The sequence below is a fragment of the Macrobrachium nipponense genome, chromosome 15 (genome assembly GCF_015104395.2).
Source record: "Macrobrachium nipponense isolate FS-2020 chromosome 15, ASM1510439v2, whole genome shotgun sequence".
In the NCBI taxonomy this organism is placed as follows: domain Eukaryota; kingdom Metazoa; phylum Arthropoda; class Malacostraca; order Decapoda; family Palaemonidae; genus Macrobrachium; species Macrobrachium nipponense.
The window spans coordinates 2,854,791-2,878,441 of record NC_087208.1 but is presented as its reverse complement, the minus strand read 5'-3'; the positions used below and the strand labels follow the sequence as shown (position 1 = coordinate 2,878,441).

The 23,651-nt window shown below is 40.4% G+C and overlaps 1 protein-coding gene across 1 annotated transcript in view; it reads left to right on the top strand.

Moving 5' to 3' along the window:
• The window catches only part of LOC135226936 (uncharacterized), a 430,036-nt gene that overhangs the window by 392,432 nt on the left and 13,953 nt on the right, over positions 1–23,651 (top strand). The window contains exons 33-35 of the mRNA XM_064266617.1: positions 879–992; positions 4,243–4,433; positions 5,425–5,652. Coding sequence (XP_064122687.1) covers positions 879–992; positions 4,243–4,433; positions 5,425–5,652 — 533 coding nt within the window. The remainder of the gene's footprint in view (positions 1–878; positions 993–4,242; positions 4,434–5,424; positions 5,653–23,651) is intronic.

Sequence of the window (23,651 nt, the reverse complement as noted above, 5' to 3'; positions counted from 1 at the left end):
ATTTTACAAGGGTATTTTATGAGAAAAAATTTATTATCATGACATGAACTGAAAGATATTTTCAAGTTATTTTGTATATAGTATTCCAGTAGACTGTATGATGGTTTGTTTACGGCTGCTCACAGCCACTAGCCAGCGACTTATTTCTGAAGTTTATATTAACAGACATAATTTGGCTTATTTTTATTATATTTTATTAATTTCTTGTAAGAATGAAGACTTGATTTTCAAGGTTTTATTATTAGCAACAATAATTATCCCTACCCCTTACAATACATACTAAGTACCTAGCCTAGCCTGTGGTGCTCAGTCAACCATCGTATTATGGCCGAATTGGGCGTACATAGGGCAGTTATTTTACTACAGTATATATTTAGAAATGAAAAAAGTGTGTTGAATGGTATGTTATTGAACATTGAACATATTTAATTGTAATTTATGTGTATTTATGGGTAATATTTTGTGTAAAAAGGCAAGGTTAGGGTAATAACTGGTGGCCAAGAACAGATTAATCCATTTTCAGTTATTCTTATGGGAAAAATTAATTCAGATCTCGATAAAATCGCATCTCGTCACTGCTTGCTGGAACGAATTAACATCAAGGTCCGGGGCTCTACTGTATTAAAAGATTCCTTCCTGACATTTTTTTTATTCCATGGCAAGGACACTTAACATTACTGACTAAAAAGAAACTAAATCCATGAAACAGCCATGAGAATGGCATCTATTATATGAAAGCCATTGGAAGTATGCGAATCATTCAATTTACATTCCTGTAAAATTATTAAGCCAGCTGGTTTTTTGCATTACATATTTTTGTTTCCTGTATATTGAAAATACTTTATTCTTATTTTCTTTTTCTTTTTTTTCTATAACAGACCAAGAAACGTTACGTTGGATATATGTATGAGTCCACAACCCAGGAGACCCCAGAGTTTGATGCTAAAGGCATTGAGACTGTTCGTAGAGATGGATGCCCAGCAATGGCAAAGGTATGTTAACATTGTATACCTGGCCTTTAAATTGTTAGGCAGGTAATGAATGAAGGTGCTACATGTACATTACATAATTTTATTCCACTTTGTGATGTAGATTGCTTTTGGTTTGCAGAATTTACCAGGGACATACGATTCAAACTAAATAAACATGTATCCACTTATTTGTTAGAATGAGAAAAGTAGAGCTTTACGGTACTTTTTGCATATTATTGCAGTCTGACCTTTTAAATCCAACATGCCATGGTCTGGCAACTCATGATCCAGGACTTAATTTGAATTAGCCGCCATTAGTTCTGGAGCGGCCATGAGGGTATGTGGTGCCTCATTTCTACATTGGGATTTTTTCAGATTTTGGAATTGAAGCTTGCTCTGTAAATACACAAGCACAGATTATTTCACACAAAAACATTCTGTGAAAATAAGTATAAAGCATACAACAGAACCGTAATTAACATATATGTACTACTCATGTATAGTCTGGTCTTGTTTATCATGCAATCATTAAAATTTTATCCAAAACATGATTTCATCATATACAGGGTGTCCCCAACTACAGCGGGAGTTACATTCCAGTGGGGCCCTGCAAGTTGATTTCCGCCATAAGTTGGTGTTTAGTGTTATCAACAATAGGTGCTTATGGTGCCGTTAATGGTGCTTACGGAGCCGTAATTTGATTAGGACTTAACTAGTATCCTATTCCTGTCGGTGCTTATGGTGCCATAACTTGATTACAGTGCGGTAGCTAGATACCTATTCTTGAAAAATTCGGGGCCACCATAACTTGGGGATGCCTTTTATGTACTGTGTTGTGTATTGTGTATGGTGCGAGGTGTATTTTCAGTTTACACTAGGCTAGGCTTCCTATGTCTCAGTTTTGGTAGATACCATTGATAATGCATATTATATCTGAATTGGCTTTTAATTAAAAAAAATAGTCCTAGGAGCAAAAGTTTATTAGGTAAAATGCGAGTCTTCATGCATTGAATCAGGCTTACCTACCTTGTAACTTGTAACTTGTTTAAGAATTTATTACTATTTCTTATAAACAATCAAATTGAGAAATGGCCATTTGCCTATGTCAGTCAGAGTAACTAACGCACATTTACTAAGGGTTGTGTTAAAGTTTTCAACTTTAAAAATTTGTAAATTTTAAATGGTGAACTCCCTGAAGGAAAAATTTAATAAATATTTAGCCTCCACGCAAAGAAGAGGAAAACATTATGAAAGTATGCCTTTGAATTTACGGTTGTAGCTCTGGCTGAAGAAACGAATAATTTACTGGCCAAAAAACATTTTGGAAGAGGCAAAAGCAACCTCCAATACAGGTGAAATCACAGCTTTACTACCTTCAGTTTACTTTACTTATAAATAAAGAAAGTTCCACTTTTAAACCCAACTTTGATAATTAGCAAAAAAACGAATCTCCGTAATGAGTCTCATTTAGCTACTAATAGGTGTGGTGATGTTGGTCAATTCAATCAGCTGATGATTTTAAAAATGGAAACATTACCAGAGTGCAAATGGCACTTGATTGCTATCTTCATAAATTATAATACAATAATATGGCCATTATGCATGAAAAATAATTGCATACAGTATGTATAACAACAGTTATATAAAAATCTACATTATTCCTAATACAACTGTATTACAGGGTTTCCCCCATATTCACGGTGGATAGGTACCAGACATCCCTGCAAATAGCTCAAACCCACAAATAGTTAGAACTCCCTCTAAAAATGCTTATATCAAGATAAATGAAGTTTTCCCTTAACAAGTGGTCATGTTATTGTTAAATTGGAGAGCCATGATTAGAATAAATGGAATTTGGGGAGGAGGTAATCAGTCACAAAGCAATTAATTTGTATTTAGAGTCCTCTCTCTGCCATCTGATAAGTGTTACAGCTTGCGTCAGTCAATCAAAAGCAGGTGGTGAAACATATGGAGCAGTCTGGTTTATTGCCGATACAAAAGAAGCCGGCAAGGCTTGGTCATCCAAAGATGGCGTCACCTCCTTCCTTTTGTACTGGCCTTTCTCATAAAACTTTTTCCACTGTTCCACCAACCAACCCCGACAAACAGAACATGGATTAGTAATCGTACATACATTTTCCCTGCACCTACTACACATTGGATGAGGATCCGTCGACACCGAAGTTAGGAATCTAGAACATGGAAAGCCGCAGAAGATCCCGATGGTGAAGCGAAAATTTCCATCTTAACAGTTATATGCTCTTACCGATCACACTCACACTGAGCACGCTCAGAGACAGAAAAAGTAATAAGAAAAATGAAAATGAAACGGATAAAGAACAGGCAAACTGAAAACCAGCTTTAAATCAGATACACAGTAAACAAGTCTTATCTTAAAGGCAGTAGGAATATAACTGGTGGGTCACAGGACGCCGAGGGCATTCTGGGTATACATGCCCTGTGACCTGGTATAGATGCCAATAGTCCCTGGATCTCACAAGTGTAATTTTAATTCTACCGGTTTCCAGCTTGGCACTAGTAAATCCTAATGTTAAGACCGAAGGTTTGTTAGTTATGAAAAATACAAATTAGTTACAAATTTGGTATATCTGCATGTCTTGAAAGTTCAAATGTACCAAATGTACACTTGAAGTATCATCCTACATCAAATATACCATTGAACTGATGATATTAATATTTCAAAGTCATTCTCTCTCTCTCTCTCTCTCTCTCTCTCTCTCTCTCTCTCTCTCTCTCTCTCTCTCTCTCATTGTGGCGCAGGTTTAACAAACGCAGCAGATTTTTAAGTTTTTGCTGAAAACAAAAGCCAGAAAGGTTTGAAGTGCTGGAAAACATTGAAAGTTGCCAGAAGATCAGAATTTGACAGTGTGCTTTCAAAGTGGTTTAAGTCCCAACTTTGTAAAAGTGTAAATATTTCTGGGGAAATGTTTATGAAGCAAGCCAGAATTTTCAGGGGGAACTAAACCAAACGAATGACATTGATTATTCATAAGCTTTGTTCTACTTTTAATAACAGAAATATTTATGTCAAATGAACTATAAAGACTGGTTTTAGGGGTGGTTTTTGTCATCCACATAAGGGTGTCGGTTTTAAGAGGTTGGACTGAACTTATTTATCAAGAGAGTATCTTCATAACTTGTAACCCCATTGCGGTCCATAAATTTGAATCTTTCAGTATATTGTGAAAGTATGGATTTTAGAACAGATGTGATTTAACCTTACTATTGAAATTTATTATATCCATTACAGGTTCTTGAAAAATCCTTGCGTATTCTCTTTGAAACAAAGGATATTTCAAAAGTAAAAGACTATATTCAGCGTCAGTTTGTGAAACTTCTACAAGGACAGGTGTCTCTCCAGGATTTGATATTTGCAAAAGAGTATAGAGGAGCCTCTGGCTATAAGCCAGGTGCATGCGTCCCTGCTCTAGAATTAGCAAGGTTTGTAGTTTTTGTATGTTTGAATATAATTACAACCTTTTTATATTTACATGATCCTCAGAACACAACTTGAAAACAAAATTGAAAACTTAAATGCAGCATAATGATAGTTGTACATCAATAATGGTAGGTGTTGAACTTACCAAGTTGCATAGTGTTGTTGTTAACCGTTATATTTTGCTGAAAATTTCTATTGTGGGAAGTGGGTTTTTCATTCTGTACTCTGTATAAATACTACATATTCCTATAAGTGTGTAGTCCCATCAGTGCACCTCACATGGTGCATGAAGGCATTCCTGAAAGGTATTTGCAGCATTCCTTCAGACCTAGATGCATCCACATTATAGGCTTTTCTGTATCACCATTTGTACTTCCTATCTTCAATCTTGCTCACTCTTGGTGCCCAACCTCTCTATAACCAAAAGTGCAACTGTGGTGTTTTCTTCAAGTTTCACCTTTAGATTCTTGTACTTCTTGTTTGGAGGTTCAGTAAGTGGCTGTATATATTTTTCGGTCAGCGCTTTCACCGCAATCTTGGCCCATATTAAGTTCATGGGCAATAAAGTGATGCGTAGTATGCAAAAATTGCGGTGGGAGTGCTGACCAAAAAATATATACAGCCGCTTACTGAACCTCTAAACAAGTGACTGAGCACTCTCGCCTTGTCATTGTCTAAACTCCACCCATTCTCTAAACCCTGTAAACAGCCTGGTGGACTGACAAAATTTCTTCCCAACTTATCCGTTCCTTCAAAATTCAACAAGCTATTAGGCTGCTTGATGCTAAGGGGCCTAATTTCTTGTCGAGTACTGTATTTTGTATTCACTATATCAACAGTGTTTTATAGTAAAAAAATATAAGGGCATAACAATGCTAACTTTCTGTCTTAATCTTGAATCCAGTACCCTATAATTCAAAAGTCAACTGTCAGCATTTTAGGCCATTTTCTTCCGTTTATGTTGTAAGTTTATTGTTGATGCTTTCATTACAGAAAATGGACTCGCAAAGATCCTAGAAAAGAACCAAGAGTTGGTGAGCGTGTACCATATGTAATAGTCTATGGTGCTCCAGGCTTACCTTTAATCCAATTAGTAAGATCACCAGATGCTGTTCTAGCAAATCCAGCACTTCGTGTAAATGCAACATACTATATCACAAGAGCAATAATGCCACCTTTAGAAAGATGTTTCTCTCTTCTTGGTGTAGATATTGCTGCTTGGTAAGTTACCAAGTATTTTTGTTGTTTGATGTACTTGTTTGAGATAATGGTTTTTATTAAAATAATAATTTCATTTCTGGGCTCAGTTCGTGTCGGCCTGTGAAATAATCCTTAAGTTCATTATTTCTAGGTAAATAACCTAATAAATACCAGAGAAAAAATAAATTCAAGATGTCAGTATAACTGACTCGCTCACTCTATAAAAGAAGTGTCGGTATGGTAACAGGGGCGAGTGAGACCACTACCACGAACCACTTGCCATTTAGAACTTCCCACATCAAAATCCCCCACCTGAGAGACCCGATCCCAAAGGAGGATGCGCCCGCTACTACTACTAATACCCACGCCAAGCGGAGTGCAGCGCCTCTAGTGGCCATCCTTTTATTTTAGTCTATGGTGCTCCAGGCTTACCTTTAATCCAATTAGTAAGATCACCAGATGCTTTTCTAGCAAATCCAGCACTTCGTGTAAATGCAACATACTATATCACAAGAGCAATAATGCCACCTTTAGAAAGATGTTTCTCTCTTCTTGGTGTAGATATTGCTGCTTGGTAAGTTACCAAGTATTTTTGTTGTTTGATGTACTTGTTTGAGATAATGGTTTTTATTAAAATAATAATTTCATTTCTGGGCTCAGTTCGTGTCGGCCTGTGAAATAATCCTTAAGTTCATTATTTCTAGGTAAATAACCTAATAAATACCAGAGAAAAAATAAATTCAAGATGTCAGTATAACTGACTCGCTCACTCTATAAAAGAAGTGTCGGTATGGTAACAGGGGCGAGTGAGACCACTACCACGAACCACTTGCCATTTAGAACTTCCCACATCAAAATCCCCCACCTGAGAGAGACGATCCCAAAGGAGGATGCGCCCGCTACTACTACTAATACCCACGCCAAGCGGAGTGCAGCGCCTCTAGTGGCCGTCCTTTTATTTTAGCTCATCGCAGAAACACACGTTTTTTCTCACTTGTGTTGTGATCCTTTTTTGGGATTTTACTTCAAGATGGAACGCGCTGCTATCGCCACGGCTAAGTTAAGTACCCGAAAGGTTAAGAATTTGTATTTTTGTCTTCCAGGGACCAGTATTTTCCCTTTTTTAGGTTACATACGGTCACCCGGTTGACTCGTGGCGGCCATGAGCCCGCCTCGTGTTGTTAAGATTTCCCAGTCTTCCATGCTGGGACGTCTTTCTTCCTTTCATGGGTTCTTATTTTGCGTTCATCTGCTTATTTACATCGTATTTTAGAATTTAGGAATTCACAGCCCATACCTTTGTTACCCAGTTATCTCTTTGGTTTAGGTATTTAGGGCTATAATGTGCTTTCCCCTAGTCCAGCATCCCAGCTTTTGCTCTTCATCGGCTACGGCTGGCTCCGAGTAGTCGACTGGTCTTCGGATCGGTTCGCCTTCTCCTGGACTCCTGTCTCTCTCACTCGTGTGTTCCTTCCATTCTTTTACGATGTATTATTTAGTATTACATTATTCAGTGTTATTTTATTCTGTTAGGCTAGCTTTTAAGGCGCCCAGTACCTAGGCTTTTCTTCCCCGTGTTCATTCACTCTTGGTACAGTTGGGTTCACGTGGTCTCTAGCCTAGTGGTTGTGTTGCTTACCGCCCCTTGGTCCACCCTCGATCACGTGTCCCACTGGGCGCCCTACCCTACTCCCTTCCCTCCCTTCCGCGCGGTAAGGGGGGGTCTGGCCGGGCTCTCCTCGGTTGTCATGACAACCATTTGTCGCCTCCCTCCCTCTCTCCCCGAGGGGGACCCTGGAAGGCCCGGTCAGCTGGGAGTCTGGGTGACCATTTGTAGTCTTGGGTACCGGGGTAATCCGATGTGTAAGGGGGTTGGGGTTGGCCACCCCTCCCCCCGGTCGCCTCGGCCCTCTCCGGTGTATCTCGTTCGCTCTCCCCACACCCCGATTTTCTCCCACGACGGACGGAGCCCCTGCTCACTAGCCGGGGGCCCCTTCGGTTGTCGGAATAGTAACTGGCTCCGCCAGCCACCGGGGTAGGGGTCTACTAGTGGTCTCAAAAGTTTGCCTACTACTACCTTCTTTCCGCTACCGGAGGGGAGCTTGCTTCCTTACCCGGGCACTCCTCTAGTAGTCGGAAGGAAGGCATGTCTTACTCTCTGTTTGTAGTATACATGCCCTTTTTATAATATTATTGTTACCTTATCATTAACTGCCTCTGCCATTCTCCGTCGTGGTTTTTCCTTCTCTGGGCTTTCTCACCACTTCTGGTTGCTCTCCTTCTCCGTCCCCGGTGTACGCCGGAGACCTCAACCAGACCGCCCTAACAAACCACACGTATTGCGGTAGAGGGCTAGTTTTAATTTAACTTGCATACTCCGGCATGCAACGGAGTTCATGTTAGACTGTAAGTGTGTATTCTCGATACTCATGTATCCTTCCACTTACAGGCTACCAATTGCCAGGAACCAGGCTGCAATGCAGTCCTCCATGACCCCTGTGGCCACGAGGAGTGTAGGACCCACGCCCCGTGCGCTACTACCCACGGCGAACTGATCGTCTAGCACCACGAGGCATGTACCATATGCTACGACCTCGTGAGTCAGCTTTTGGATGGGGTAAGTAGGTTTCAAGGTAATTTTTCTCACCATTATATATCTCTAATGTCTTAGTTCTAAGTCTTAATTGTAAGCTATAGCTCCGCTGTTAGAGTCTTCATCGGTCCTCTCTTTCAGGCTGCCGCCGTTAAGGAAGTCGCTCTAGCAACCCTGAAGGCTTGGGTAGGTGGCTTCGGCAAGAATGCCGCCAAGGGACAGCCATACATCCTTGATAAGAAGTTGGCTGTCCAGATCTTCCCCGGAGGGAAAGCAACAGGATATGTGGACCCCGCCACGGCAGCCCCAGCCATAGCTTCTATTCAGCGCGAGGTACAGCAGGCCTTCGGGAATGTATCAACTCAGGAAACCGTGCCGGACGTCGCCACTTTGGACATTAATATAGAGCCAATGGCGGTAGGTGTTGAGGATTTGTTGGTCGAGGTAGGTACTTCGGGCGCCCAAGGGTTTCCTTTGGGCGCACCTGGATCTTCTTCTCCTGTTCCTTCCTCTTCTTCCTTCCAAGGCTTCACGGGATCTGAAATCCCTACTCCTTCGCCTGCTGCTTCTGTGCCTCCTAAAGTGAAGGGACACAGAGAGCAAAAGACCCTCCAGAAGACGACGCCCAAAAAGTCGTCATCTTCTTCCTCACGTAAGTCTTCGGCATCCTACTCCGGAGCAGTGAAGGCTAAGTCTGACTCTTCACATTCAAGAGGGTCGAGAAGCAAAGCTTCTAAGGAGAAGTTCTGCGCTCCGACCGAGCCAGTACCGTCTCCGGTAGATCTGGTAGCTACCGGATCTGCTCCGGTGACTCCTGCCGGGATCGCGGCACCTAGTGCCTTTGATCCCGCCATCTTCTCGGCAGGAGTCTTACAACAAGTAGGAGAGATGGTTGGATCGCTTGGGACGAGATTTGAGCAAATGTTTGCTCAACTCTCTAGCAGCATCAACCAGTCAGGTCAATCAATTCAGGATCTCTCTAATCGTGTTCTGGAACACGATAATCGCTTTGCTGGCCTGAACCAGGCTCCTCAGGCTAACTTCCCGGTAGGAGGTACTGGTCTAGTCCAGTTACCACCTTATGACTCTCTTCCGGCCTTTTCTATGAACAATCCTTGGAGGGTAGCAGCCTATGCTCCCTTCAAGGATGGTATGATTTCGATTCCGGAGTGTGGAACAAGAAGGATTGAGGACTTCGAGTTCTACCCCGCGGGATTGACTCAGCCTTTCATAGGATATACCAGGCTAACACAGACAGCGCTCAATAGGGAAGACAAGATCCTTAGGGAGACTGTCTTATACACTAGGGATCATGCCCAAAGAGAGTGGGTTCACTGTCTGGAGGATTGGGATTGTTCCAATACCAAACTCCAAGCCTTCAAGAGTCCCTTCACCATCTTTGCCACAGAGGAGGAGGCTTCACTCCCCTTTACGACAAAGATGGTGGAGACGACTCTTCATGCTGTTTTGAAGGACGAACCCATTCCACAGCTCAGGGAAGCAGAGCCAACATCTCCTCTCTTCCCTGTGTTTGGAGAACTCTGGGAGAACCTGCCGGCCACTTTTACAGTAGGAAAGCTAAAACCGGACTGTGCCATGGATCAGTTCGGTGAAAAGCTTCCTAGACTGCCTGATAGTCTCATTCAGGCAGAATTTGATGCAAGGACTAGGCTAGGGAGATCACTTAACTCCCTAGTCATTACGGAGATGGCTGCTCTTTCATACGCTACGGAGCCTTTATTCAAGATCCTCGCTAAGTCTCAACTTCAGTCGGTTCAGGCAGATGCTTACGACTTCTTCACGGCTAGGAGAAACTGTCGTAAGCATGTGTTGCAAGAAGCCACCATTCGACACGAACCGAATAGGCTTCTTGCTTCCAACATGTGGGGTGCGGACCTGTTCCCAGAATCTTCTGTGAATGAGGTGCACCACGAGGCTTCAAGGCTTAACCAAAGCCTTAGAGCTAGGTGGGGTATCTCATCCAAGAGGAAGCAGAAGAACCCACCCTCTTCTGGTAAAAAGCTGAAGAAAACCAAGAGGTTCCAGCCATACCAGAAACACCAGCAACAGCAGCACTTTGTCCAGGCCGTTCCAGTTACCCAACCGGGTCAGCCTTCGACATCGAAGCAGAACCAGCCTATCCTCTTGCTATCCCCTCAGAATCAGCCCTCAACCTCGTACACCGTCTCGCCGGCTTTCAATTCCATGTATGAAAACCAGGCCTTCCCTACCTTTAATAGGTTCTCAAGGGGAAGCAGGGCGAGAGGCAACTTTCGCCAGCGAGGTTCGGGAAGGGCTGCTAGCAGGGGTAAGCACTTCAGAGGAGGACGTGGAGGTCATCCCGCACAGCAGCAGTGAGACTCCCCAGGTAGGAGGGAGGCTGTTCCTCTTCCGTCACAGGTGGGGGTTCAGCAAATGGGCACAGAGCATCGTGTCCAAGGGATTAGGTTGGAGTTGGATCAAAGATCCTCCACCAACCAAATCATTTCTTCAAGTGCCGTCAAAGGAGTTCACAGATTATGCAGAGGAGCTCCTTCAGAAAGGAGTTGTGGCGAGAGTCAAGCATCTAAAATTTCAAGGGCGCTTGTTCAGCGTGCCAAAGAAAGGCTCATCAAAAAGAAGAATAATCTTAGACTTGTCCCAGCTAAACTCTTTCATTCGCTGCGACAAGTTCAAAATGCTGACCATCTCGCAGGTACGGACCTTACTACCCCGTGGGGCCGTCACCACCTCTATCGATCTTACAGACGCATACTATCATATCCCCATCGCGAGACACTTCCGCCCATACCTAGGTTTCAAACTAGGAGACCAGGCATTCTCTTTCAAAGTGATGCCCTTCGGACTGAATGTAGCCCCCAGGGTATTCACAAAAATAGCGGAAGTAGTAGTTCAACAACTGAGATCACAAGGGATCATGGTAGTAGCTTACCTCGACGATTGGCTGATTTGGGCACCAACCGTCGAGGAATGTCTCAGAGCCACAAAGAAGGTAGTTCAATTTCTGGAACATCTGGGGTTCCAGATAAACAAAACGAAATCCAGATTCACTCCGGAGACTCGTTTCCAGTGGCTAGGCATCCAATGGGATTTATCCTCCCACAATCTGTCAATTCCGGTGATCAAAAGAAAAGAAATAGCCAAGTCAGTGGGGCAATTTCTCAACAACAAACAAGCTTCAAGGAGAAACCAGGAAAGAATCCTAGGTTCCCTCCAGTTTGCCTCAGTGACGGACGTCCTTTTGAAGGCAAGACTGAAAGATATAAATCGAGGTTTGCGCTCAAGAGCAAATGTCAAATCTCGAGACAAGTTGTCAGTGATTCCACAAATCCTTCGCAACCAGCTTCGTCCATGGGCGAAGGTAAAGAATCTTTCCAAGACAGTTCCCCTTCAATATCCTCCTCCGGCGTTAACTATTCACACAGACGCCTCCCTAACCGGTTGGGGAGGATACTCTCAATTCAAGCAAGTTCAGGGGACTTGGTCCACTCAGTTCCGCCAGCTCCACATAAATGTGCTGGAAGCAATGGCAGTTTTTCTTACCCTAAAGAAGCTGCTTCCCCCAAAGAAGTCTCATCTAAGGCTAGTTTTGGACAGTGCAGTAGTAGTTCACTGCATCAACAGGGGAGGATCCAAGTCCAAACATGTGAACCATGTCATGATAGCCATTTTCGCCCTAGCGAACAGGTACAAATGGCACCTATCATCCATCCACTTGGCAGGGGTAAGGAATGTAATAGCGGACGCCTTGTCCCGTTTAGTCCCTCTGGAATCAGAATGGTCTCTAGACGTCAAGTCGTTCCAGTGGATATGCCAAAGTGTACCAGGTCTCCAGGTAGATCTATTTGCCTCACTAGCGAACCACAAGCTCCCTTGCTATGTGGCCCCCAACCTGGACCCTCTGGCCTATGCCACGGACGCCTTGTCGATAGATTGGAATCAGTGGAGAAAGATCTATATCTTTCCTCCAGTGAATCTTCTCTTGAAAGTTCTGAGCAAACTGAGGACTTTCAAAGGTCAAGTAGCCCTGATTGCTCCAGATTGGCCAAAGAGCAACTGGTACCCCCTGCTACTGGAGTTGGGCCTCCGACCTCAACGGATTCCCAACCCCCAAGCTATCGCAATCAGTACAAATGAGGACTGTGTTCGCTTCCTCAGGAATTCTCGAGACCGTAACTTTATGGACTTCATGAAGTTTGCAGCTAAAAAAGATGCTGATATTGACCCCCAAAACATCCTCTTCCTAGAATCAGATAAGAGGGAATCAACTATAAGACAGTGTGACACTGCCGTCAAAAAGTTGGCATCTTTCCTGAAGGAAACAGACACTACAACCATGACGGTTAACTTAGCCATATCCTTTTTCAGGTCTTTGTTTGAAAAAGGCCTAGCAGCTAGCACTATTACCACTAATAAATCAGCTTTGAAGAAAATCTTTCAGTTGGGTTTTCAAATAGACTTAACAGAATCTTACTTTACGTCTATTCCCAAAGCCTGTGCTAGACTTAGACCTTCTGAGAGACCTACTTCAGTTTCATGGTTTTTAAATGACGTCCTCAAACTAGCCTCGGACACTGACACTCGTCTTGCACATTTATAATGTTACTTAGAAAGACGCTATTTTTACTAAGCCCGGCCTCAGGGGCCAGAATTTCAGAACTGTCGGCTCTATCCAGAGATACGGGTCATGTAGAGTTTCTCCCTTCAGGAGAAGTTTTGCTTTCCCGGATCGCCAGTTTTCTTACTAGCTAATAAAAATGAGGATCCTCTAGCAAGGTGGGCACCTTGGAAAGTCATTCCTCTTCCCCAGGATCCCTCTCTTTGTCCAGTATTGACCTTAAGAGCCTTTCTGTCTCGGACATCCTCTAGATCCTCAGGCCCTCTTTTTATGAGAGAAAGAGGTGGCACTTTATCAGTTAAAGGAATCAGACAGCAGATCCTTTACTTCATTAAACAAGCCAACCCTGAATCATTCCCGAAAGCACATGATATCAGGGCAGTAGCTACTTCTCTTAATTATTTCCAGCATATGAATTTTGAGGATCTTAGAAAATATACTGGATGGAAATCACCGACAGTCTTCAAGCGTCATTACCTGAAGTCCTTGGAATCATTAAAATTTTCAGCAGTAGCAGCGGGAAACATAGTTTCCCCTGACTCTGCACAGTAGTTATAGTTGAAGATCCAGGTCTCCTTTCTACCTACCTTGTCCAACATGTCTCACCCTACTGCTATGCTCTACATGGTCCTCTAGCCTTAGCTGCTAGGTTGATATTGGTGGACTGCCTCTTATTTTTTCGCTAGGGACATCCACATAATGTACATATAAATGTGCTTCAGTGTTTCTACCCTTATTTTTATGCTAGGGTAGAACACACTGACTTTTGTATATTTTGTATATATTAAATTAGTTTTAGTGAATCTCCTTGAATACTTATTTTGATACCATTGTACTAAACTGTGCTTTTCCTTGATTATTTTAAGCTAGTTTTAAGTACCTTTATATTATAAATTTTGTAACATAACTTTTGATTCACTTATATTATAGTCTAATTTTATTTTATTGTTTCATTAAGACCCTCCATTGTCATCCTGTTTCTCTGGTACTATTTCACAGGCCGACACGAACTGAGCCCAGAAAAGGGATTTTGACGAAGGAAAAATCTATTTCTGGGGGATTGGTTCGTGTCGCCCTGTGAAATCCCCCCTTTTTTACCCACCCTGCAGGCCAAGATGGACATCTTTATAAAAGGATGGCCACTAGAGGCGCTGCACTCCGCTTGGCGTGGGTATTAGTAATAGTAGCGGGCGCATCCTCCTTTGGGATCGGCTCTCTCAGGTGGGGGATTTTGATGTGGGAAGTTCTAAATGGCAAGTGGTTCGTGGTAGTGGTCTCACTCGCCCCTGTTACCATACCGACACTTCTTTTATAGAGTGAGCGAGTCAGTTATACTGACATCTTGAATTTATTTTTTCTCTGGTATTTATTAGGTTATTTACCTAGAAATAATGAACTTAAGGATTATTTCACAGGGCGACACGAACCAATCACCCAGAAATAGATTTTTCCTTCGTCAAAATCCCTTGTTTGTATGAAATTTAAAAGTTATGAAATTTGTTCTTAATTTTTTTAAGGGGTTTATGGTTAGCTCTGCATGCCGACCATGAATAGTAGCTCTTAGTTATCTGACAGTTGTGTGTGTGAGTGTGGGCTCATGGTTGTTTAGTTAAGCCTCAGGCTTTAGTGGTAGGAGTCGTTGATCCCGTTTTAACAAGCCTCAGCACAAATGTTAGATGTAAAGCTTGCATCTCTTTCTTGTTGAGGCAAACAGTGTTTACTGAAAAATGCGTGTGATATATACATTGATTGAACATATAATACTTTCATCTGTCTTCAAACCCTGATGAGAAATAGGGGCTTGTGCAAAATTCAAAAATGTGATGGACAACCGTGAGTCTCAGTGTTAAACTTAAGGGTAAATAACATTGTGAACTATACCCATATGTATGATTTTCTGTGGAGTATTTTCTTAGTCATTGGTATTTCGAAACTTCTTGAGGACTTGACAGGTTAGCAGTAAACTATGTAGGTGGGAGGATACAAAACATTTTACAAATAGTGTGTGGGCTTATCAAGATGAGGGATTGTGGTGCCTGGTACCATTTTCCATTTTTTATTTATATTTTTTAACAAGCAAGAGAGAAAAAATATATGAATGAAACTACTTAACAGTCTAGAATCTGTTTAACTTACACACCAGACAGTTTTCCAGGAGAAGTACAGTAGAGCCTCGTCAATAATTCGTTCCAGAAGGAGCGTCGAAATTCGATTATTTCGAGAACTGAATCAAGTTTTCCCATAAGAAATAACTGAAAATGGATTAATCCGTTCTTGACCATCAGTTATTACCCTAACCTTGCCTTTTTATACAATACATTACATGTAAATTACAACTAAATAAGTTAAAAGTTAAATAAATATCATGTTAAACATATATTTATAATTTTAAATGTATAATATACAGTATAAAAGAAAACTGGCCTGCGTCCAACTGATTGTTGACCAAGCGCCATAGGCTACCTAGGTGAATAGTAAGTAGAACGTAGTGTAGTGGGTAGGCATAAAACGTGTTGCTAACATCATAAAAACATTGAAAAGCAAGTCTAATTATTACAGTAAATTAATAAATATTAAAATTAAACCCAATTTATATTTATCAAAACTTACGAAAATTTGCCTACAGTAAGTCTGCATTTAAGGATGTAAACAAACCATAGCGTAGAAACGTTTGCATTCGATATTAATTTATGGTAAATCTTACACGAAGTCGACTGCAATACTGTGTACAATATCGCTTGAAAATTATCTTTCAGTAAATGTTATGATACTAACGATTTTGTTTCATAAATGTCCTTATAAAAAAGGTGCGTCTTTTACGGCAAATTGTCCAATATCAGGGCTGGTTTCAAGCTTATTGGACTTTGCCAATTATTATGGTACTGCATGGTACATATATACGTACGTATAAGTAAAAGAATCTTCTTAATTTTTATAATTACTATACCATTACGTACCAGCATCTCTTGAGTTTAATATCAAGCTAACTTTTTTTACAAGGACGCTTATAAACCAAGCATACAGATTGCGTTTGTTACCGCGCACGCGTTAGATATGTAAACATTGACGTCTTTTTACTGTAGACATAAAAGAATCGTCTTAATTTCTATAATTATTCTATACCATAGCGGCTCCTCTGATTTAAGCTAAGGCTAACCTCCTCTTTACCAGCAAGCTTAACAAAGCTTAAGATTGCGTTCGGTACCGAACGGCACACGTTACGTATGTAACAGTGGTTTCACTACCAAATCTCACACGTAAACAATGACGTATTTTTTACAGTAGACATAAAAGAATCTACCTAATTTCTATAATTAATGTATACCATAGCGGCTTCTGAGTTAAGCTAAGGCTAACCTCTTCTTTACCGGCAAGCTTAAAAAGCTTAGATTGCGTTGCTACCAAACCGAACATGTTACGTATGTAACTGGTTTCACTACCAAATCTTACACGTAAACATTGACGTATTACAGTACGACATAAAAGATTCGTTTTAATTTCTTAATTACTACACACTTAATATGGTATAGTGGCTTCTCTGATTTAAGCTATGGCTAACCTCTTCTTTACCAGCAAGCTTAACAAAGCTTAAAGATTGCATTCGCTACCGAACCGCACATGTAACCTACGTACGTAACATTGCCTTCAATCCAAACCTAACACTTAAATACGTATTGCATTTGCTACTGAAACGCGCGCCTCAAGTGTGAGCATGATTTTAGAATAGGTCTACGCTTGAAAAAAAAATCAAGCAAGGGTGCTTGATTAAATCTTTTTTTCGCTCATCACTTTCATGCAGAGGAGAGGACAGATGAAACTTAAGGTTAATTTTGGAGTTGGAAATGATGGAAACATTTTGAAGAAGGAAAACGCAAGATACCATGTAAACACTTTCCATTATTTCAGAGATTACCAATAGCAAAAGGTTAGAACATAAATAGCCAGTAGTAATGTTGGGACCCATGATGAATCAAAAGGTAACTGCGTATAGAGTTGATACCACCGAAAAAGCAAACGAAATGCGCACAAGGTGTACGAGACACGACACATGTTTGAATGTTTGTAAACAATAGCTGCGTACTTTAAACAATGCTGAGTGGCGTCACCAGTGTTATCAACCGTTTTGCTAAATTATGCTAGTCGGTCCAAGCAAGAATTTATGCCAAATATGGTGCAATATTGTGCCAGAATTATGCTATTAACCCTTAAACGCTGACTGGACATATTTTACGTCGACATTTTTGTCTCTCGGGTGCCGACTGGACATATTTTACGTCGACATACAAAAGTTTTTTTAAAAATTCGCGGAAAAATACTTTTAGGCCTACCAGCCGAAAACTCTTGAATCACGCGCCTTTCGGGATGCTGGGAGTTCACGGATCAAGGTGTTGTTTTGTTTACAATCGTTACGCAGGCGCACAAGTGCGAATTTCTTTCTTGCCGCACTAAAAAGTATCTGTGACACATCTCGGAAATTATTTCGTCACTTTGACATAATTTTTGTAATAATCTTTGACTCTACCGAAATGGTAGAAAAACGCAATTGTAAGCTAAAACGCTTATATTCTAGTAATATTCAATCATTTACCTTCATTTTGCAACAAATTGGAAGTCTCTAGCGCAATATTTCGATTTATGGTGAATTTATGAAAAAAATAACATTTTCTTTACGTCCACGCGGTAACTTCCGAAAAAATCATACGTGCGATTGTGGTAATGTTTGCACCATTTTAAATTAGCCGTTACATAAAGTTTTATATATGAAAATGTGCGCAATTTTATGTAGAATACAACTAAAAATAATTGAAGGTTGTAGCTTTTCTCATTTTTGGAATATTTGCGTATAAATCACGATAAATAGAAAAAAAAACACGTTTGGTCAACTTTGACTGTACCGAAATGGTCGAAAAACGCAATTGTAAGCTAAAACTCTTACAGTTTAGTAATATTCAGTCATTTATCTTCATCTTGAAACAAATTTGAAGTCTCTAGCACATTATTTAGATTTATGGTGAATTAAAAAAAAAAACTTTCCTTCCCTCCGCGCGCGGATTCTCCGCCACAAATCTCCGAAATGCGTACGTCCCATTCTCGGAATATTTGCTCCGTTTCATATTAGGCATTGCATAGAGTTTTATATATGAAAATGTGCACAATTTCATGTAGAATAAAACGAAAAATATTTGAAGGTTGTAGCTTTTCTAATTTCCGAAATAATTGCATATAAAAAAATATATAAAAAAATTCGACATTCAGTCAACTTTAACTCATCAGATATGGTCGAAAACTGCAATTGTAAGCTAATACTCTTACAGTATAGTAATATTCAATCATTTGCCTTCATTTTGAAAGAGATTGGAAGTCTCTTGGACAATATTTAGATTATGGTGATTTTGAAAAAAATATTTGTTTACGTCCGCGCGTTACGAAATTCATGCATTATTTTGTGATAATATTTTCTCTTTTGTATGTGTTGCTTTTATCATTTTACAATGTGTATATACCAAAAGGATCGCAATTTAGTGTACATTACAACGAAAAAAAAGTAACTTGTTACCTTTAGCCGTTTTGCGCACAGCGCGTTTTGAATACAATTATATATGAAATTTTGTTTTTGCTCTATCATATATCGCATTATTTATATATGATAATGATAATTTTTTTCAGTTTTGATGGTTGCACACTAAACTTCAGCCAATGACAAAAAAAAGGAGCCAAAAATGAGCTCTTAATCTTGAAAACTAAGCGCGCTGTGATTTTTTGAAAAAAATATTTTTTCCGCTTCCGTGCTCACTCCGAAACACCTCCGGCACACGGGAGACAATTTTTATTTTACCCCTTCGGCGTTTAAGGGTTAATCTATCATTATCTCTTTTCTCTAATACATTTGAGCTAAAACAACGATGTAATGGAAATTTAAAACATTTATATATTAGGTGAAATGATACAAAGTTGCGAACAGACAATATTATAACTAATAATTTGATGATCTTTACATGTTAGCAAACTCGAAATAAAACACCATTTTTCTTTAATAGATCACATACGCAATCACTAGTATACTATTTGATATGCAATCACTAGTATACTATTTGACAAATGTGTGAAGATCACACATACAAATGTGAAGAAAAACATACAAATTTTACTTATTACTGCATCATTATCATGCCACTCAGAACCATTTTTCTTTAACAGGTCACACACACAATTAATAAATACTTGAAAATGTGTGAAAATTACTTCAAATATAACATTTTGATATTTACTGAAAAATTAAAACTTTAAAAAAAGGGTAAACAAACAAACCAGTCTCTACTCAAGAAGAAAAACATACGTACTTATTACTTGATCATTATCATGCCACTGAAGCACCATTTTTCTTTAACAGATCACATACACAATGAATAAATACTTGAAAATTATGTGAAAATCACTTCAGACATAATTAAAATTTTGATATCTACTGAAAAAAATAAAACTTAAAAAAGGAAAAAAAGTAATTCTTTACTCATGAAGAAAAAACATTATTTACACTTTACTGATCGTTTGTCATGCCACTGTGGGTATTTATTTATATTCACAAAATTTAACATTCCTTAGTTGGGTTCAAACTTAGCAATTAACTCATTTGTTAGTGCTGCTTTTGAGGCAATTTCACTATGAAGATACATATATTCACTATAGCTGTGTATGAAATTGAGGAATTTTCTGCATTTTATTTAAAATTTTAGTGAAAATACATTCTAAAATTGTACTAGAACCCTAAGTGAAAGAAATTATGCTAAGCTCCAATTCTAGGGTCAAATTATGCTAAAAAACAAGAAATTATGCTACATGTGGTAGCACTCGATGACGCCAACTAGCGGCGGCTGGCAGAAACAGTTTTGTTTACAAACATCATATGGTCTGGGGTCGGAAACTGGTTTTTTGGTTGAAAACAGATACAAAGTTTATTGGAAATTTAGTGGCGAAATCCGATTATGTCGAGTTCTAATACGGTCGTGAACCGGGGCTCTACTGTACTCAACAAACCTTCGGTCTCAACATTAGGATATATACTAGCGCCAACTGGAAAACCGGTAGAATTAAAAAAAAAAAAAAAGTGTGATCAAGGGACTATTGGTAGAATTCATGGGGCTTTGTAGTTCCCAAAATGCCCTGGGCATCCCGTGACATACCAGTTACTTTCCTACCCCTTTAAGAGAGGACGTGATTACACTCTATATCTTTAAAGCCAATTAAGTTTGCCCATTTATTTTCATAGCTTTCATTTTTTCTTTCTCTGGGTGATCTCAGTGTGGGTGTAATCTGCTAGGTTTGTGTACTTACACAAAGTTGTGAGACATGGAGAATTTTGCTTCACCAACAGGAATTTCTTTGGGATCTCGTAAGAGATAAAGGAAATGTTCTGGAGTGAGTGGATTTCCTTGTTCAAGATTCCTAACATCGGTGTCTACAGATCCTCATCCAACGTGTAGTAGGTGCAGAGAAAACTTATATACTATTAACAATCTTTGTTCAGTTAGTCATGGTTGGTTGGTGGAACAATGGAAGAAGTTTTATGGGCAAGGTCAGTACAAAAGAAAGGAGATGCTACCATCTTTGGATGATCAAGCATCTTCAGCTTCTTTTGCATCGGCTATACATCAGACTGCTCCATGTGTTTCGTCACCTGGTTTTGATGTTTCCCATACTCCTTCAGTTTCTTCTAAAAATTCGTTATTGGAAACACCAGGAGAATGGAAGGAATGAGGTCAGCATTTGGCCTATCAAGTGTACCAACCTCAGCAGGGTTGTTATCACACTATATGACGTTACTCTTCCCTCAGGGTCCTTCGACTATGAGTGTCCCGCACCACCTGGTCTGCAATTTATGGGGACGAACTCTACGGCAAGGGCAACAATGCCAATGTTTCCAGCGATGTAGAATTTTGGACACTTTTGCAGTACACAGGTATACCAGCAGTAGCTGCTCAGTGTCTCCCATCAAGCATGGTGATGTCACAACCGACGCTATCAGTGACGTCACAGCCTACTGCCTTTCTCACATCCTCGTTGCCTCTAGAGACAAATACGCTTTCAGACTTGGTAGTACAAGCAGTTATGAAGAAATTGCAAGCTTTGGAGGACAAAATAGATAAGAAAGATAAAAAGGAAAGACGTGAATCATCATCATCATCTTCTAAGTCTTTTAGTTCAATGTCATCGCAAAGCTTGATGATGTCACCGCATGTTCCAGTCAAGCATTGGAGGATAAGAGACTTCGTGACTGATCCTTGTGCCAAGAGGAGAAGATTAAACTCTTCTTCATCTTCAAGGCAGTGACTGACATAGGTAATGACAATGACCCCCGTCATTTACATAAGTTCGCACGGATGAAAGGGTTGACAGCCACGGGAATGGCGGCTGAGACGGTGCTGCCAACAGTGAGGAAAAAACTGTAAGTGGATACAACCACTGCTGTGAGGAAATCAATAGTGAGTGGACATCAATCGACAAAGAACGGAGAACATATACAGTGGGACCGCCCGTAATCCCATTCTCCTGATTTGCGGACTCACGGATTCGCAGATTTCTCTCTGGACCACGTCTATTTATTATTCGCAGGAAATTCGCCAATTCATGGTATTTTTCTATGAGAAATATCCAGAATTTCCTGGTTTTTTCATAAATTTCATCATAAAATGCACTTTCTGTGATAAAACTATTAAAAAACCAGGTACATAAATTTTTAGTGGGTTCCTCTTGAGTTTTACCTACCAAAATAGGCCATTTTTAGTGTTTTTATGGGGGGGTTCCAACCATTCGCGGATTCTTAACATTCGTGGGGGGGTCTGGCATGCATCCCTCACAAATATGGGGAAACTACTTTACCAGTTTCTCCTGTAAGACCTTTTAAAATAAGAAGAAAGGATGAAAAAGTTCCCATTAACAGGTCAAATAATGAAGAGTTTGTTACCCCTCCAGATAGATACATTGATGGAAGGAGCTGTTCACCTCGAAACCAGAAGATCAAGGTTAACTTCCCCGACGGCCTTGGGGGAATGTTAGCCCAACGACTGTTGATAATATTAATAGAAACAGAGGAAGTTGGCTCTACTTCACGAGAGCCGTCATCCTGGAGGGATAGGCAGGGTTCTCCTTCTAGATCCGAGAGCATGGAAGCATTTAGGCGGTCGTGTTCTCCTGGTGGCTATTCAAGATCGAGCCTACAACGGCCGTCAGAGATCAAAGATGCCGTGGTCGCAGGGTCGGACAGCCATGAATCACATGAACGTTTGTGAGAGGATAGGAGTGAACTAACTTCTGCAGTCGAGCAGAATGCTTTGGAATCAGAGGAAGGGGAGAATCAGGAGTTTCTGGCTTCGTATGTAGAGGTGATTGACTTGAATTGTCAATTCTATAACCTATGTGAATTGACGTGCTATAGGACTGAAAAAGGTTACTAAGGTGTCGTATGAATTACCATGCTCAAGTCATGCAGAGTCTGTGTTACAACATGTTAATGCACGGATCTCTGGAAGGGATAATTCTTTTAAGATCAAATAGATCATTCAAGTTCATCCACCCACTATTACCAAGACAGGAAATATTATGCAACACCTGTTGTTCCATTATTTTCAAGACAAATCAACCCAGTTGTGGTAAGGTTAAAACCTGGATTAACCTTGGATTAGGTGAAGATGGAATGCCCATCAATGATTTGTCAGGAGGCTGCTAAATTAGAAGCAACGCCTTCTTCTGTCTTTCAGATTGCTTCTTGGTTAGACCTTTGGTCAACAGCAGTAGCAAAAATTACATCCATCCTCAGAATCAACAAGGAGATTAGTGGATGGGGCAATGTTTATCAGACTGCTTCAATCTGGTTCAAAAGCAATTTTGTACTTGACAAATTTGAGTGCCAATGTATGGGCTAATATCCAAAGAAGAAGTTAGCTCATCAGTGCTTTCACAGTAGACCCAATAGAGGAAGGGGTATTAGGGGCAGAGGGAGAGGTTTGAGATGATAGGATGGGCGCCTCTCACCACTCAGTCCGAAATGGATGAAGGTGGCAAACTCCCAGTCAGTTAAAGAGACTTACCTCCAACCAATAAGTAAGTCTATCCTAATATGTAGACCAAAGGTTTGTTTCGTATATGAACAAATGACAAATTTTTTATCAATTTTGTATTTGTTCATATGCGAACAAACCTTCGGTCTTAACAATAGGATAATTTCTAGTGCCTAGCTGGATCCGGTTGAAACGCAGATGAAAGCAAGGAATCTTGTGATATCTGGCAACGCATGCGTAAATCGGGTGAAGAGTGATCAAAGACCCTGCACCTACGCCACCGCGTCAGTCTTCTTCCTAACTGCCTGGGCAAGAGTTGTGGTTGACCTCTCTCGGCCTTTACCCGATTCATTGCCCGTTTCAATTGTGCGTACAGTATTTTTTGTAACCTGTACACTAATTCACTTTATTTATCTTTTCCTAACAGCCTGGGTGAGAGTTGTGGTTGACCTCTCTCGGCCTTTTACCCGATTCATTGCCCGTTTCGATTGTGCATACAGTATTTTTTGTACCCTGTACACTAATACACTTTATTTACAGGTACAGTCACGGTTAGGTTAGGTATTGAATGGTCCAAATTGTTGTATTTCATTGTTTATTGGTCAATTTAGCTTTATTACAAAATTTACTGTGGTGTTTTTGTAGGGCTTGGAACGAATTAGGCAATTTACATGTAAAACGTAGTTCTAGATACGAAAAAATCAGGTTACGAAGGCCACTTCGGAACGGACTAATGTCGTAACTTGAGGCACTA